Source organism: Westerdykella ornata (assembly GCF_010094085.1).
Source record: "Westerdykella ornata strain CBS 379.55 unplaced genomic scaffold EI97scaffold_27, whole genome shotgun sequence".
Taxonomy (NCBI): Eukaryota; Fungi; Ascomycota; class Dothideomycetes; order Pleosporales; family Sporormiaceae; genus Westerdykella; species Westerdykella ornata.
Window position 1 is genome coordinate 47964 of NW_022986877.1, and position 15763 is coordinate 63726.

Genomic DNA, 15763 nt, shown 5'->3' on the forward strand with positions numbered 1-15763 from the left:
TACCTTTCCGAACGCGCCGCGGCCGTGGAGCAAGCATGTCGCGCCATCACGTGAAACTACAAACTACTGGTACTTAACTCACACGGGAACAATCATACTACCTATATTTTGCTTTGTCCCTCTTGGGGAACCTTGACGACAACCTTCCCCCAGCTGTCACGCCCTCCCAAAGCCTTCAGTGCTGCCGGAACGCTCTCCAGTCCGACATACTCCTTATCCATGAAGCAAGTTCCCCGGTACTGTCCAGAGTTCATCAGCTTGAATATGCCATCCCATACCACGTCCACCATCTCGGGTTCGTTCGTGGCATACATGCCCCAGTGAAGCCCGACAACGCTGACGTTCTTGAGCAGAATGCGGTTGGTCGCCATCTTCTCGATATCGCCAGCAGCAAAACCAATGACCAACAACCGGCCATTCCACGCTGTGCACTTCATCGACTGAGCGATCAAACCCACAGGGTCGTACACAATATCTACGCCCCGGCTCTTGGGAGTGAGCTTCTTGACCTGCTCAGGCCAGTCTGCCTTCCGGTAGTCGATCGCATAGTCGGCTCCGAATGAGCGGGCGACATCCATCTTGCGCTGCGACCCGGCCGTTGCAACCACAGTAGCCCCATAGGCTTTGGCGATCTGGACAGCAGCAAGGCCGACGCCGCCGGCAGCTGCGTGGATGAGAACCCAGTCACCTGGAAAGATTAGCCCTCGCTAATGTCATGGAGCAATGCTGACGACTTACCCTTTTTGATGCCCGCTCGCACAACCAAGCCGGCATAGCTGGTGGGCGCAGTGACGAAGAGCCCCGCAGCATCAAAGAAGCTCCATCCCTCAGGTATCGGCCTCAGCCTCTCCTCCGTGCATGCAACGTGAGTTGCATAGCCGCCCTGGCTAGCGCCAAACACCTTGTCTCCTTCCTTGTACTTGGGACGCCGACCGCCGGGCAGGGAGGTTGGGGCTTTTAGGACCACGCCAGAGAACTCGGAGCCAGCAATCCACGGGAGGGGAGGCTGATGCTGGTACTTGCCCCGGATCTGCAGGAGATCGAAGAAGTTGGTTGCCGAGGCATGTATGGCGATGAGGTACTCGTTGGCTTTGGGTGTGGGAGTGGGAAGCTCGACGACCTTGAGGTCCTCGGGACCCTGGAATCCATTAGTAGACCGAAAAGAGGCGCCTTTCACAAGGGACATGTACCTTGACGTATTGGGTGATTTGTATGGCCTTCATGTTGTTGGACTGGACTCCTGTGCTAAACTTCGTTGAGATGATTGAGAGGTGAACGTCCTTCAACCCGGTTCGAGATAGAGAACAAGTCGAGGAAGCACGCTCGAAGCGATCAAGGCCATTGTGGGAGAATTGTGGGATAGGCTCTATTCCACTTACCCCAGATCCGAGGTATCTTGAGATCCACTCGCTGCGCATCCCGCGGCCCCTTTCAACCCCCACTCGCGCGAGATTCACAAGCCACAGTGACTGAGCCACAACGCCACAATTGTGACGATCTAATAGGCGCTGACCGCCCGTGGTCCCGCCTTCTGTGACATTCGCTCAGTGTCGGCAGCAACCTACAGCCGTCTGCAAACTACTTTCCTCCCCCTACTGACCCTCTACACAGTTCACTCCTAATCGAAACGAAAGTCGCCACGTCTTCTCGTCCGCATCCACATTTCGACGTCATTATTTCCCTCGTCTCCCGCCTTGCGACCCTATAACTGATTCCCTCCAACGGACGCACCCATGGCCGACGACGCCTCCGCGTCCGCCGAGGACGTTCAACTTACCTTCAACGTGAAGGCGGCTTCCGACAAGAAGCTGGTCATCACCATGCCTGCCAGCTCTACCGTTGCCGACCTGAAAGCAAAGCTTGCCACGCCCGAATACGCAGATGTACCCGCCGAGAGGCAACGCTTGATATACTCTGGCCGCGTCCTCAAGGACCCGGATACCCTCGCCAGTGCTAAGATCAAGGACGGAAACACCATTCACCTCGTGAAAGGGGCAGCGAGCAATGCGCGTCAGAACCCCGCGAGTCAAGCGTCCGGCAGCACCGCGGCGGGAGCGGCTACGCCCCAGGTTCCCACCAACATTGCTACGGGCACAGGAAGAGATCCCCTTGCAGGGCTGACTGGAGCGCGGTATGCCGGCTTCCATGGTCTTCCCGGTGCAGACATGTTTGGGCCAGATGGTGGAGTAAGCACTTCCTTTAAAACAGTGTGAGCTGAACGGAAACTAATGGGTGACCTAGATGGGACCGCCTCCGGATGCGCAGCAGATGCTGGAGTTGATGGAGAATCCAATGTTTGCATCGCAATTCAACGAAGCTATGAATAACCCCGCCGTCATCGAGATGATATCGAATTCACCCATGGTGAGCCACCTCACAAAAACACAGATATGGTAACAGGCTGACAAAGAGCCAGATTCGCGATAATCCCATGCTACAAAACATGATCCGGGACCCTCACATGCGCAGAATACTCTTCAATCCTCAGATGATGCGTATGCAGATGGAGATGCAGCGGGCCATGAACAGGAGCGGAGAGCGCATGACAGCGCCAGGCGTCACGGACACAACCCCCCAACCCACCACGAACACAGAAGGCAACGCCCCATCGACGACGACATCAGCCCAGCAAAACACGCCGGGGGCGGCCGCGCAGCAGAATCCCTTTGCAGCATTACTAGGTGGTGGAGCACCCACAGGCACCCAAGGCGCAACGCCCCAACCGAATCTTGGTTTCGGAAACCTGTTCGGCACACCTTCTACAGGCGCAGAGGGCCAGCAGCAGCCGAATCCCATAGCGGAAATGACGCGGCAGCTGATGCAAGATCCCGAAGCGATGCGGGCCGCCATGAACATGTTCGGCCAGATGCCCGCCGGAGCAGCATTCGGCATGCCTCCTCCAACTCAGAATCCCGGCGCGGGAACCACTGGAACGACCAGTCCGCCACCGAACCCCTTCGCATCGCTCTTCGGACCCGGTGCTCTTGGCGCAGGGGGGTTCGCATCGCCTCCGCCGCAGGATAACAGGCCCCCCGAGGAAGTGTACGAGGTGCAGCTTCGACAGCTGAATGAGATGGGTTTCTACGAGTTTGACAGGAATGTGGCTGCGCTGCGGAGAAGTGGTGGCAATGTGCAAGGCGCTATCGAGCACCTCTTGAATGGCGGTTCGTAGGACAAGGATTGCCCTGATGATAGTTGCTAGTGTATTTACACAGGGATTGTAATTTCTGCGGTGGTGGATACAGGGTCGTTCAACCAGATGGCCTGGTTCATGAAGCGGCACAGCAGCAATTCATCACAAGCGTAATCATGTGTCTCGGAGGTTAAAGGCTTAGATGTGCAGTTATGGATGCTGCGTCCTTCGGTCGTCAGAGTCCCGGCAGGAAAGAAATGTATCTTTATTGGAGCGCATGCCATTGTTTGTGTCGCTTCGCTGTTGTCTTCTGTTCAATATCCCGGAGCCTTTCGATAAAGTGGAATGTCTTGGAAGTTCTGGAATGGAAAAGCCTCTCTACGGAATATCATATAGGGCCATTGGAAAGGATTATAAGGTATCGCATATAATATGGCTGAAGGGCTGATCGGCCGGTCTGCAATGGTGTAAGGAGTATGAGAACGCATTTCTGCTCTAATGTTAACAGTTGTTTGAGATCGTCGTCTCATACATTGGCTATAGCCTTTTGTTTAGAACCGTTTGAACCGCGAAGAACGTAATGCATAAATATGTATACGTAGAAAGAGAAGGGTATCATTTAACCTCGCCCAAAAACCACCCATTCAACCAATCCTAACTCTAGAGACTCGTCCCTCTCACAACCACCTCCGCGCCTCAAACCCCTCGGGGGGCTCCGTCTGCAACGCCGCCAAAAACCTCAACGTCGGATCCGTATGCGTCCGGCCCTCCCCCGTCAAGGTAGGCGTAGGATCAAACTGCGCGCTAACCTCACTCGCCCACCTCGCCACACTACTTCTCGCAACCCGATTCCTCCCCTCGAGAAACCCCCTCAACCAGTCTCTATGTCCATCCCTCAGCGCACCAGGCCGACTCCACACGGGCCCCAGCGCAGCCAACAACACCTCATGCCCCGGCTCCCGCGCCTTGGTCGCCAAATCCTCCAAAACGCGCTCCACACTCTCCGCCGTCTCCCTCATCCGTTTCCCAATCTCGTCGCGATGCAAATAATCCATCGCTCTGCCTACGACCGCCAATCTTTCCATCTTCTCGTTCGGGCTCGCCGAACTCCATACGTCGTTGGCGATGATGTTGTTGTTGTTGGCCGCGTCGAAGATGCGGAATTTGGCGCCGTTGAGGTTTTGCACGAGGAAGACGAGGAGCTGGTGGTTGCGTGTGGAGCCGAGGGCGGACATGAGGGGGTTGATCCAGGGGGTGGGGGAACTGCCCCGGCGGGGAGGGGGAGTAATGGTTGGGGCGGGGGAGAAGAAGATTGCGGAGAGAGAGGAGCAGGGGAGGGGATTGGGGGAGGAGGTCTCGAGCGAGGAGAGGAATTGGAGGATCCAGTTGCCCTCGTAGATCTGGGATGGGTGTTAGTAGGGGTGCAGGTACAAAGGGGTTTGGAGGGAGATATTGGGTAGTGACGGGGTGAATGAAACGATATAGTGCCAAGAAGGTGAGACTTTGGAAAAACGGTATTTTTGCTTACTACAGCATGGTTAGCATATTTCATAGCATTCCTCAAACAAACAGTGACTCACCATGCTCCATGGCGTAATCGCCCGTCGGCACAGGACTAGCAGGCGAACTCGTCTTCGAAATCCCATGGTTCAGACAGTCGCCGGTATCAGACGCCAGATAGAACTCCGTGATCTTCTTACTTCTCTGTGTCTTCCAATTCCTGAATGCCGGATACGGTGCCATGGTTACAGTCTCAGTTATGTGGGAGCACGTGTAGGTGTATTCGCGCGTTTCTCGTTTCCGAAGCTCCGTCGAGTTGGACTCAAAATCGGAGCCGCCTTCCACCTCAACGGCGAAGTATTCGCGTGTTGGACGGTCGTCCATGTCTAAACTGTCTTTGCAGTGGGCGCATCCAAGAACGGATGCGGGACATGAATCTGCTGACGAGGTTGACGACAGCGCAGATGATGTGGCTGTGGCAGATCGTTGGCTTGATGGAGCAGCCGTCACGTTGAATCGACGGCTAGTAGAGAGGGTGGCAGACGAGGGGACGATGTCGCTGTCGGACGTCGTCTGGGTATCGTCCTTGGTGCCAGTGGAGTTCCTCCTTAGAGTACTGAAGGTGCTAGAGGTGGCAGCGTCTGAAGTTTTGCTGATGTTGACACTGGTAGTACTACTCGGATCTTCGCCACCACTGTTTGCCGGCTTCCTACTCCTCGAACCATCCGTATCGCTCACTCTAGTGGTTCTACTAGTAGTAGACTTGGCGGTAGTTGCCAACTTCGAACTCGTCTTTGTTGGCTCCAGCTCCCTGGACTTTGACAAGTCTTTTGTTGCGCGTGCCGAAGATGCTGCAGGAGTAGGTCTAGGAGTCGGTCTCACGGTGCTCGATTTAGCCGTCTTGGTCGTCTTTGTCTCGTTGGTTGGGGCAGGTGTTTTTGAGGCCTTCGAAGATTTGCTAGCTTTCGATTTAGATTTTGTCTTTGATTTCCTAGTTTTGGGGGCTGGGTTCGGGTCGGCGGCCTCCCCAGTCTTCGCATTATTCGCTCCGAAGGGCAGGCAAGTCGAGAGGAGATTCCATTCCTTGGCCTAAGGGAGCAATCAGCAAGGTTCCCAGAAGCGTGTTGATACTACCCACAAAGATTTCCTGCTCCCAAAAAGGGCTCGCTTCGTTCCCCTTCGTGGCCGCTTGGGCATGAACCTCGATACCAACTTTCGCACCTACATCGACTCCGAGCGTTTTCTTGGAGTCGCAAACGCCAGTAGTGTCATACATAGCAGCAAAGTCGGCCGATAAGTAAGGCATCTGCATACCCAAGGCCACATTCCAGCCCCAGCCTTGACATTGTTAGTTTGAGCGGTGCGAGGTTAGGGACCGCACCTACGCAGAGCTGAAGCCTCCAACTTGATATTCGGCTCAGCATACGCTCGCGCAGAGCCTTCAATCTTCGCATTTAGATTGAGAGGGATCTGGCTGAAGCTTGGTGCCCAACCCGAAAATGCATTATTCTTAGAGTCGACCAAATCCACTTTGGCAATTGCGGCATTGGATATCTCCATCCTAGCTCCAAAGTTGGCTCTAGCTTCTCCTGCCCACTCTTCCATTGTGAAGCCAACATCGATGTCCAAGAACGCTCCCAGCTTGATGATATTCTTGAGGTTGAGTCCCTGTACAGGGAGAGAAAGAACGGTCTTTTTCCATGGGTAGGCTTCTCTAAGCGTTCCCTCCGCGCTTAGAGCGAGCTGTAGAGATGCGGCAAGACCATCTGGGTTGATACTCATCGAAGCAGATTTTATGCTGAACCATTCGACATCCAGGTCAATGTCCACGTTCAGACTGCCAACAGTTCGGATTACCGCGTCCACACTGGCAGTCCAGCCTCCTCCGCTTGCTGAGAAAAGGCGTTGATCGTAGCCACTCGTGAGGTCCATGGTAAAGTCGGCGTCCCTTTTCATGATTCCTCGCTCCATTAGCATTCGGTGGACGGGTGTTAATGGCATATTGCCGACATGAAGCGTGTAAGAATGCATGACTTCATCCCACTCTTTTAGATCGGCAGTGAGGTATGCCTTGTTGTGTTCGTCATCATATCGAATATCGGATACAATAAAAGGCTGACGCTCCTGCTCACATTAGCCAGTGGCCCCAGTTGCCTAAGCCGCCACATGACGGCTTCAACGACACTTACCATGTCATCGGCACATTTCTCGTGGTTAGAGACGAGTACGAAGCTGTTGTTAACATCATCGCTGACCCATTGCCATACACTTTTCGCGTAGTCGAAAGCTGCCTTGTCGATGAATTCAAGCATCATATTCTCGGAACAGGCAACCGACTTCAACGTGTCTGCAAAACGTTCCAGGGCAATGACATATTCGTACGTCTCGGGAAAGTATACTGTGAGGTTGGCGTAGACCAGCTTATCTCCCGCTATGTATAGTTAGCACGTAACATCACCCTTTGTACAAGTGGACCACGTACCTGGAGCACCCCAAAAGAAGGTTTCGACATCTTGAAGGTCGAGGTTTCCGGTGAAGCTTGGCAGACTTGGATCCCTCTTGACGGACTTCAAGATTTCGTCGGGTTTAATGGGGTCCTGTATAGGAACTAGATCAACAGCGAAAACATGGAGGAGAAAGAGGGACGCAAAGAAAATGAGCACGTAGCCACGCAGCATCATCTTGAGGACGACCCTGAAGACTAAGCTTAGTGCGTGTATAAGTGCTTGTGCGTAAAGAATGTACGACTTGACAGCCATCAACGAATGACACTAATAGCATGGGCCTGTCGGAGGATCAGCATCTGAGAGATAGGCCGTCCCATTTGTAGAAGGCTATAGCCTCTAATCGAGGCCCCCATGTTGTCCAGCTTGAGACCAGGATCCTGCAGCAGGCAGGCTATTCCAGGTAGCGCCAAACCGTGCCCCGAAAAGAAGGCAGCCTCATGGAAATTAAGCTCTTGACCTGCACCGTTTGATCGACCAATGCTAGATCAATCCAAAGTAAGCACCCAACCATAATCACCGAGGATCTGGGGAACGGTGAGATCAAACAGGGAACGGACGCGAGGAAGCATTCGTGTATCGGACTTGGTATTTGATGCCATCCTGTTTTTGGGGGGGGAGCACCAGAGCGCAGTGCTCGAATAGGAGCTCGATCCAGCTCTTTCACCAAGACAAGGCTCAAACACGTGTGAGCGAGGGCCTAGTACTTCCTTTCACGTCGAATGGACAGGCTTTTCGCACTTCTCGGGGGGTTCTGTTGCGAGTTCAGCGCAAGCCAATAATAAGCGACAACCTAATACGGAACCAGATTCTGCGGTCTAAGGCCTGTTCTACCTACCATCCCAAGTCCCTTCAGAAAATAGATACTCTGAGTGACGAAGTTAATGAGAGCACAATCATCAGTTGTTGTAGATACATCGGACGCTGAACCTAAGCCCGGAATCTAAAAACAGTAACAGTTGTCACAGTTTACGAGGTGAACATCGTAATGCAGGAGTTGCAAGAAAAAAAGAGTGCATATTGGCCCCCATTGTGTGGCTACTCTCCAACAGCACACAATGCGGTAGTCTATATGGGAGGGCAAGGCTGCTGCAAGACTAGGGAGAAGTGATAGAGGTGGAGGAATGCTGTAGACCGCGCTGCTTGGGAGCAGAGGAGGTTCAAAGTCCCAGCGCACGGACCATTACTTGTTTCGGCATTCGCGACATGTCAGGTCGACGTGCGCTGACTTACGCGACTGTTCGTCTTGCACTTCCTCAACTTCAACAAACCCTCCACTCTCTTCCTAGATCGATTCTGCTGATGTTGTCGGGGAGAAGATTCTGTTTCAACTCGAATCTCTAATCGCCTTGGAAAGCCTGTCATGGTGCGAACAATGTCTTCTGACGAGTACCGCGCGCTTGGCCGCGCATACTACAAGGAGAAGAAGTACGACCAGGCAGTCGAATCTTTCACAGAAGGCATCAATGTAGTAGATACTCCATCGGTCAGTCAATTCGATGAGCGTGCTGCAAGTTACGAGAAGCTCGAGAACTTCAACGCGGCGCTGAAAGATGGCCGGACCATGATCCAGATCGATAAGAAGAATGTCAAGGGTTATCTGCGCACTGGCAACCTTCTCCAGAAGACCGATAAACCTGAAAAAGCTTTGGAGATCTACAAGTACGGGATGAAGCATGTTGTAGACAGCAAGGACTTCAAGGTCAGGCTTGATGCATCGGATGGGTTCGTATGAAGCTTATATTTCGGCAGATATTACAGGAGCTGCATGACAAGCTCACGCGCCAACTGTCTCCTCCTAAGTCTATTGACCCGCTTACTATGCTACCAGTGGAGATCGCCAAAATGATCATCGATTATCTGTCCTTCAAGAACATGGTCAACTGTCTACGTGTCAGTAAAGGGTGGAGGGCTTTCCTGACCAGATGTCCGGATTTGTGGATCGATATTGACCTCTCAGGGGCCCGGAAAGACGTCAGCAGGGCCTTCATGCGCAATGCAGTGCGGTACTCCCAAAATAAGGTCCAGCGTCTCTCGATATATCGTTTTCGGCACGACGACATGCTCGGCAACATTGGAGCAGTTTGCAGAGATCTCTCGGACGTGACCTTCATTTCTGGGATGCTCATGTCCAAGTCCATCCTTGATCTAGTGAGAAGAGCATCGCGGTTGAAAAACATCCGTCTTTACACCGCAGTGGCTCTGGATACCGTCTCTGAGATTCTCAACTCCTGCCCTGTGCTGGAATATGCGATTTTCGACCAGGTCACCGGATTTTGTGAGGCTCCAGGTCGCTTTTTCCCAAACCGTCGCTACCTGCAACTACGAAAGCCCTTGAAGAACCTGCATACTCTCGAGATCAAAGATGTCCATCACACAACACCTCCCTCTTTACATCCTACCGACGACATCCTAAAGTTTACGCCCGCTCTTTCAACATTGCGCTTGTGGCGTTTTGTTCCAGCGTTTCCCCAGGGCATCGGGGACCTTTCCCCCTTTCCATTGACACATCTGAAATTGGAATCCTGTAGAGGTCTGACGGGACTTCCTCGCACGCTAAAGCACCTGGATCTAGAAGGGACTGGGGGCATTGACGAGCCGTTTTGGCGTCTCACAAATGACTATTTGCCTCTATTGACGCACCTGCGCTTGTCCTCCTGGCATTTAATCTGGGGAGGAGCAGCCTTGGAGGCCGGGATACACCATCTCCTGGACCATGAGATTGACACGCATGGCGATAAGGTTCCCATACGAGACTTTTCAAAGGTCACTAATCTGGAATCCTTGATTCTCGACTCGTGCGTCTTCATCGAAGAGGGCGCAGATCTTTTCTCTCGAGGAAATGGTTTCCTGGGCAATTCACGACGCGTATTGACCAACTCCTTGCAGCACCTGTAAGTCGTCTCACCTGAATCCAGCCCCTCGCCCATCTGCTCACTCTTCCTCAGTGAGATCAGCAATCAACTTGTCACAGACGAACACATCGACCAACTCCTCAAGTGGGAACTCAACGCGCTGCACACCGTCAACTTTCCCAAGACCAAGATCACTGGTGCTGGCGTCAAGCGGCTCATCGACACACTTCCGAAACTGCGCTCACTGAACGTGGACTATTGCGAGTCGATTACCAGCCATGATATCTGCGACTATGCAGCGAAACGAGGAATCAAGATCAGCATGAAGCGCTCCAATGCTGCGAATGGGAAGAAGGTTCGATATGGAAACTGAGCCTACTGATAAACTGGTGTAGAGCACCTCATGAATTCAGGGGTTTACAGGGCCCATCTGGTATCACTCTATCGTTCGGTAAAGTGTCATGATTCATGAATCTCTATCGTCCTAGCCTATCCACTATCGTTATCATAATCGGGAAGGCCGTCGTCATCATCCTCATGAAACCCATCAAGGCCCTGGAATAGCACCTGCATGACCGACCTCTAGAAAACGCCATACCCGATGCCCCCCCCCCCCCCCCAAATAAGACCTATTTTCCCACAATCAAGTGATACCAATACAAAAGACCCACCAGATGCAGAGTCGAAACAAACGCAGGAGAAAACCGCGGCCTAATTCACGTCCATTCCATCATCTTCAACCTCCTCCTCACCCTCCTCATCAACGGTAACCACGCCCGCGCTTCCAAGACTGCGCTTCCTATTACCATTCAGGGCGCCCAAGGGCCCGCGAAGCCCGCCAAGCATATCAAGTTCTTCATCTCCGATGATCCTGGCATCAATGTCAGGCTCTTGGCAGAGCTCAATCAAGCTGCTATGATCGAGAGACTTGAAGCCCTCTGTGCGAACGACGCGGCCCCAATTCTGGAGACAGAAGCTTGCTGCACGACGCTTCAGCCACTCTTCGTTCGCCGTGGTAGCGCGCTGCCAGATGACGGCAGCATGTTCAATGTCCAGTTCGCGGCTAAGTCGATTGACGCAGAGAAGCCGGAGCCGGGGCATATCGTATAGGTTTGCCATGACGAGCATTCCTGCAACGTCGTTGAGAGTGGGTCCATTGGGTGGGTTGGGAGCTATGCTGTCCGTGTACAAGTAGAAAAGAAAGGCGCGCACAGCGGAGTATGGCTCTGGAATGTGCATCTTCTTGGTATGGAACTCCGACATCTGCGCGGACCATAGTCTGACGAAGTGTGGCCAGCGTGCATGCAGAATGAGCTTGTGGACATGTATCGGACGAGATACAGCCATTTCCGATTTCGCGGTCGGGTCGGTTGAAGAAGATGCATCATAGTCTAGATCGTCCGGGTCGGCTGTAATAATGAAGTCTGCGCCGCTACCGGACTCGGGAGGCTGATCGAAAGTTGTCGACAGGTCAGCCCCGATGCCCGTCAATGGCGAAGATATATTGGCATCTGAAGAGGGTATCTTGACCCGAGACTGCGCGGCAAGCTCGTTACCCAGAATTCCATACTTCCTGAGATCGATGAGGAGAACATCACTGAGATATTCACCCCCAGTGAAACCGTGTCCATCAGCGGTAGGCTCCACCGGGCTTCCGAGAAGCCACGCATGGGTGCCCTCGGCATTCACCGTGCAATAATGCCAGCGAAAATTCGGATCGAATAAGTCTTTGCCGTCGGCAAGCTTTTGCCAACTCAGCGAATCAAGTTCCAGACTAGACAGACCTGTCTCACAGCTTAACTCAGCCGGGGTAACAAAGTCGAGCATGCAGCCGGAGGAAAAGACGTGAAAATGCGTCCCCGCTGCTTGCGATGGCAGGTTCGGACTTGAGTGAAATTTGAGAGACGATATGGATCCTGGAGCCGGATAAAGGGATCTCGCCGATGCTGCAGCGCTGGGGTAGGATTGAACGCTGGAGTTTGCGGAATAGCCCGTGCTTCCCGTAGGCTGCGTAGTGGTGGTGGGGTTTCCAAGACTCCGATGCCGTGATGACACTAGCTGCCTATCGCGAGTCCCATACGCCATTGCGGTTTCAAAGCCAGGACTTCCGCGCAAGTCGAGCCACCAGATCTCGTTGCTCCGCTCCATCTCATCGTTCATACCACCGAAGATCCACATCTTTCCGTTCCAGATCCAGCTGGCATGATCGTAGCGTGGGACAAACTTCCAAGTGCGAGACCAAGTCCACGTCTTCAAATCCAGAAAGCATATGTCGTCCAGGACACTATCATGACCCGTCTGACCACCGCTTATGTATAGTTTTTCGTCGTGAATCACGGCGGAATGTCGGGCTCGGCCCCTTGGTGGTGTACCATGTAGCTCGGGCTGCGTCCAGTTTGCAGTCTTCAAGTCGAAAACAATTACGTCATTGAGGTGTTGTCGATGTTCGTTCTCGCCGCCAAAGACAAGGAGCTTGTCGCCTCGCCACAAGTTTGCGGTATGACCTGTATAACATGAATCAGCCTAGATTCTAGATCCTGTGGAGGGGAGCCTTACCCATCCGCACACCCGGTATATCGCCATAATTGTCCACCAAATTCCATTTTTGAGTCGCCAAGTTCAGGCGAAGAACGTGGTTGTAAACTATACGACATGTTAGTCTCTGCTGAAGATCAAAGTATAAGTGACAACTCGCCTTCGTCAGTGTACTGGTCAAAGCCTCCGAAGGCATATATCTGGTCATTGCCCACATAGGTGACTGAGGCATTGACAAGGCAAGCTGGCTTTGCGCCCACCGTTGTGATGATCTTAGGCTTATATCCGTCCGCTGGTTGCTTACGGACACGCACTGGGCTGGACGTCATCATGAAAGTCTGGTTCGCGGTTGCGCTGGAGGCCGGGCTCGTGGAGTGAGAGGAGGAGGGGGGTGGGAGGTGAGCGGAGAGGTTGTTAGACACAAACGGAGAAGTTCCCTGAAAGGGTGGGTGAGCCATTGAAGCGACAAGCGAGCGTGAGGTTGTCAAAGGGAGTCATATCACAGCAAATGCTGAAGGTGGGACCGTCCCTTGTCGCGGACGTCAACACCGCCGGAGGCTGGTTGGGAGTGGCTTGGGAATCGTGAAGCTGGACAGATGTGGTGAGGGCGGTGAGACTCATCGCTGGCAGAATCGGGGGGGCGACAAGGGTCTGCTCCCTGCTCTTGGCATCTATCACGTGTATGGCTCGGAGGTTACGGCGCCCGGGCCCGTTTCTCGTCACCCCGTCAACCAGCCGAAGTAAACAAGGACTATTTAATCCTCCCTCCACCATATCGCTCTTGCCCTTCACTTTTCCCTCTTACCACTCTTCCTCCTCTACCTCTTCCCGTCTCATCCCCTGCTCTCTATACCTTTCCATCCTCTATACCAGTTCGAAAACAATTGCATTCAAATCAATACCTCCAAAGCATCGATTACAACCTGTCTAATACTAATAATTTATACCACAGCAGCAACGTAGAAAATCATACAGTGAGACTCCTAAACCAAGCCTTGGTCGGAGGTCCTTGCTAACGCAATACAGCAGAGAGTGAGCAGTCATGGCCAGCCCAGCAGTCTTGACCCCGGTCAAGAATCGCTCATCAATTTTCTCCACCCGTACCGCTGGCGGACGGATGCCCTTGACTCCCTCTCCACGCACCCCTCGAACACAAACTTCGGATGTGGCCGGCCCACAGGAGTCAATCCATGGCGGTAACCTCATGTCCCGCTTCCAGCGATCCATTTCAAAGACCACCCGAGAGTCCCCCAAGTCCAATATTGCCCGTCAGCACACTCCCCGGCGGCTAGACCTTGGTGTATCAGAGTGGACCTTGACAGGGACTGGGACGTCAACGACAAACAAGACGCCTACGAAGTCAAAAAAGGAAGTCGCTATCCGCTCACGGCCAACAAAGACAAGGATTGCGTACAAGGACGCGGACCGCTTCATCCCCAATCGCACAGCAAGCGAGGCTATCTGCAACATTGGAGCATCCAAGATCGACCTAGACCAGAGGCCCAAGTCCAGCTCTGCCCCTACCGAGGGCTCTTCCGTTCTCGCCAATGCCGCTAGTGCTTTCGACATGGGAAACCGCGGTTCGGAAGATGATGTGTCTCTGTCGCTTGAAGGCCTCAACCTGGACGATGATGATGAGGTGCGTCCCCCGTCAAAGAAGGCGCCAGAAACTGCCGCATATGAATCATCATTGGCCTCCGCATGCGGCGTCAATCTGAATACTCGCATTCTGGCCTTTAAGCCTGCTCCCCCAGAGTCATCAAAGCCTATTGATCTCCGGTCTCAATACAACCGTCCTTTGAAGCCGGCCGCCGGCGTCACTGCAGAAAACCGTCGACGCATCCCTTCAGCACCTGAGCGGGTTCTGGACGCACCAGGGCTCGTCGATGATTACTATCTCAACTTGTTGGATTGGTCATGCCAGAACCAAGTGGCGATTGGTCTCGAGCGATCCGTATACGTCTGGTCAGCAGACTCGGGTTCGGTCGCATCCCTCCTCGAATGTCCCCAAGATACCTATATTTCATCCGTCAAGTGGTCCGGTGATGGAGCCTATGTTGGCGTCGGCCTTGGCACTGGCGAGGTTCAGATTTGGGACGTCGAGGAGGGTACCAAGCTTCGCAGCATGTACGGTCACGACACCCGCGTTGGTGTTATGGGATGGAACAAGCACATCCTGTCGACAGGTGCCCGCTCCGGTCTTGTCTTCAACCATGACGTCCGCGTCGCCAACCACAAGGTCGCTGAGCTGGTCTCGCATACGGGTGAAGTGTGTGGGTTGGAGTGGCGCGCAGATGGGGCTCAGTTGGCCACTGGTGCCAACGACAATCTCGTCTCCATCTGGGACGCTCGTTCTCTTGCGGCCCCAAAGTTCACCAAGACCAATCATCGTGCTGCCGTCAAGGCGGTTGCCTGGTGCCCGTGGCAATCCAACCTTCTTGCGACCGGTGGTGGTTCAAACGACCGTCAAATCTACTTCTGGAATACCACCACTGGAGCTCGCATCAACCACATTCCCACTGACTCCCAGGTTACTAGCCTGCGATGGAGCACACACTACAAGGAAATCGTCAGCACCGGGGGCTTTCCTGACAACAGCCTCAGCATCTGGAGCTACCCGTCTGGGGTCAAGAATACAGAGATACCAGCTCACGAGTCTCGTGTGCTGCACAGCTGCTTGAGTCCGGATGGTCAGATTCTCGCCACTGCAGCGGCGGATGAGTCCCTCAAGTTCTGGAAGATCTTTGAGAAGAAACCCGGTCAACAGTCCATCTCGGCAGCGGCCGCTGCCAATGCGAAGTCGAGCGTCGTCAAGCAGGTATCGATTCGCTAAGCAGATGGTACAAGTCTTTATTGATATGCGCGCCGCCAACTCTGTTGGCACCAGCGTGTACTCATTTTCACCGGCTTGCGCAATGGAGCCACCCACAACCCGACTATACGCGCAATGGTAAGCCGGTAAGTATTACATATCTTTTGAGTATGTGAAGCGGTCCACTGGATCTCCACAAGACTCTCGGGAACACCAATCACGGACATTTTTCGACTCTTATCCGTCCCTCAACGGGGCGCCTCGGAAGCATTTGGTGGCGTTGGGGGTTATGTCTTTCGAGCGTCCATATATGGATATGAGTTCACAAATTGGGTTTTTGAGGCACTGTTCAAGGCCTTGGGGGTTCTGTTTTGGGATATGTTTCATAGATGGACAGGTCAATGATCACGATACTCAACCCTGA

General features: G+C 53.4%; 6 protein-coding genes across 6 annotated transcripts; 3 read left to right on the forward strand and 3 right to left on the reverse strand.

Moving 5' to 3' along the window:
* Window positions 1-4: 4 nt before the first annotated feature.
* On the reverse strand, window positions 5-1380 carry EI97DRAFT_436037 (zinc-binding alcohol dehydrogenase-like protein). The gene is made up of 3 exons (XM_033799010.1): window positions 1191-1380; window positions 739-1138; window positions 5-688 (listed from the first exon to the last, which is right to left on the reverse strand). Exons 1-3 carry the CDS (start codon window positions 1221-1223, stop codon window positions 102-104), a joined length of 1020 nt encoding a protein of 339 aa, XP_033650925.1. The 5' UTR covers window positions 1224-1380; the 3' UTR covers window positions 5-101.
* A 162-nt stretch (window positions 1381-1542) lies between these two features.
* EI97DRAFT_424292 (uncharacterized protein) lies at window positions 1543-3580 on the forward strand. The gene is made up of 3 exons (XM_033797134.1): window positions 1543-2186; window positions 2242-2364; window positions 2417-3580. The coding sequence occupies exons 1-3, from the start codon at window positions 1734-1736 to the stop codon at window positions 3170-3172; spliced, it is 1332 nt and encodes a 443-aa protein (XP_033650926.1). The 5' UTR covers window positions 1543-1733; the 3' UTR covers window positions 3173-3580.
* A 394-nt stretch (window positions 3581-3974) lies between these two features.
* Window positions 3975-7562, reverse strand: EI97DRAFT_155832 (uncharacterized protein). The gene is made up of 6 exons (XM_033793292.1): window positions 7116-7562; window positions 6823-7064; window positions 6019-6757; window positions 5772-5971; window positions 4714-5722; window positions 3975-4660 (listed from the first exon to the last, which is right to left on the reverse strand). The coding sequence occupies exons 1-6, from the start codon at window positions 7390-7392 to the stop codon at window positions 4197-4199; spliced, it is 2931 nt and encodes a 976-aa protein (XP_033650927.1). The 5' UTR covers window positions 7393-7562; the 3' UTR covers window positions 3975-4196.
* An 826-nt stretch (window positions 7563-8388) lies between these two features.
* Window positions 8389-10612, forward strand: EI97DRAFT_424295 (RNI-like protein). Its single transcript, XM_033797135.1, has 3 exons — window positions 8389-8839; window positions 8890-10031; window positions 10086-10612. The coding sequence occupies exons 1-3, from the start codon at window positions 8501-8503 to the stop codon at window positions 10363-10365; spliced, it is 1761 nt and encodes a 586-aa protein (XP_033650928.1). The 5' UTR covers window positions 8389-8500; the 3' UTR covers window positions 10366-10612.
* On the reverse strand, window positions 10597-13129 carry EI97DRAFT_404222 (kelch repeat protein). The gene is made up of 3 exons (XM_033796534.1): window positions 12688-13129; window positions 12549-12635; window positions 10597-12496 (listed from the first exon to the last, which is right to left on the reverse strand). Exons 1-3 carry the CDS (start codon window positions 12983-12985, stop codon window positions 10704-10706), a joined length of 2178 nt encoding a protein of 725 aa, XP_033650929.1. The 5' UTR covers window positions 12986-13129; the 3' UTR covers window positions 10597-10703.
* A 189-nt stretch (window positions 13130-13318) lies between these two features.
* On the forward strand, window positions 13319-15762 carry EI97DRAFT_424301 (WD40 repeat-like protein). The gene is made up of 2 exons (XM_033797136.1): window positions 13319-13501; window positions 13554-15762. The coding sequence occupies exon 2, from the start codon at window positions 13570-13572 to the stop codon at window positions 15358-15360; it is 1791 nt and encodes a 596-aa protein (XP_033650930.1). The 5' UTR covers window positions 13319-13501; window positions 13554-13569; the 3' UTR covers window positions 15361-15762.
* The last annotated feature ends 1 nt before the right edge of the window (window position 15763 follows it).

What these genes read in the sequence shown, in the direction of transcription:
- EI97DRAFT_155832 (XM_033793292.1), bottom strand. Translation starts at nt 7,392, where the DNA reads ATGGCTGTCAAGTCGTACATTCTTTACGCACAAGCACTTATACACGCA. An exon ending in AGAAATGTGCCGATGACATG is followed by an intron (nt 6,758 to 6,822) that starts GTAAGTGTCGTT and finishes TAATGTGAGCAG; the next exon opens with GAGCGTCAGCCTTTTATTGT. An exon ending in TTTGGGAGCAGGAAATCTTT is followed by an intron (nt 5,723 to 5,771) that starts GTGGGTAGTATC and finishes TTGCTCCCTTAG; the next exon opens with GCCAAGGAATGGAATCTCCT.
- EI97DRAFT_424292 (XM_033797134.1), top strand. Translation starts at nt 1,734, where the DNA reads ATGGCCGACGACGCCTCCGCGTCCGCCGAGGACGTTCAACTTACCTTC. An exon ending in TGTTTGGGCCAGATGGTGGA is followed by an intron (nt 2,187 to 2,241) that starts GTAAGCACTTCC and finishes TGGGTGACCTAG; the next exon opens with ATGGGACCGCCTCCGGATGC. An exon ending in TGATATCGAATTCACCCATG is followed by an intron (nt 2,365 to 2,416) that starts GTGAGCCACCTC and finishes ACAAAGAGCCAG; the next exon opens with ATTCGCGATAATCCCATGCT.
- EI97DRAFT_424301 (XM_033797136.1), top strand. Translation starts at nt 13,570, where the DNA reads ATGGCCAGCCCAGCAGTCTTGACCCCGGTCAAGAATCGCTCATCAATT.
- EI97DRAFT_436037 (XM_033799010.1), bottom strand. Translation starts at nt 1,223, where the DNA reads ATGAAGGCCATACAAATCACCCAATACGTCAAG. An exon ending in AAATCACCCAATACGTCAAG is followed by an intron (nt 1,139 to 1,190) that starts GTACATGTCCCT and finishes AATGGATTCCAG; the next exon opens with GGTCCCGAGGACCTCAAGGT. An exon ending in GCGAGCGGGCATCAAAAAGG is followed by an intron (nt 689 to 738) that starts GTAAGTCGTCAG and finishes TAATCTTTCCAG; the next exon opens with GTGACTGGGTTCTCATCCAC.
- EI97DRAFT_424295 (XM_033797135.1), top strand. Translation starts at nt 8,501, where the DNA reads ATGGTGCGAACAATGTCTTCTGACGAGTACCGCGCGCTTGGCCGCGCA. An exon ending in TAGACAGCAAGGACTTCAAG is followed by an intron (nt 8,840 to 8,889) that starts GTCAGGCTTGAT and finishes ATATTTCGGCAG; the next exon opens with ATATTACAGGAGCTGCATGA. An exon ending in ACCAACTCCTTGCAGCACCT is followed by an intron (nt 10,032 to 10,085) that starts GTAAGTCGTCTC and finishes ACTCTTCCTCAG; the next exon opens with TGAGATCAGCAATCAACTTG.
- EI97DRAFT_404222 (XM_033796534.1), bottom strand. Translation starts at nt 12,985, where the DNA reads ATGGCTCACCCACCCTTTCAGGGAACTTCTCCGTTTGTGTCTAACAAC. An exon ending in TGACCAGTACACTGACGAAG is followed by an intron (nt 12,636 to 12,687) that starts GCGAGTTGTCAC and finishes CATGTCGTATAG; the next exon opens with TTTACAACCACGTTCTTCGC. An exon ending in TATACCGGGTGTGCGGATGG is followed by an intron (nt 12,497 to 12,548) that starts GTAAGGCTCCCC and finishes CATGTTATACAG; the next exon opens with GTCATACCGCAAACTTGTGG.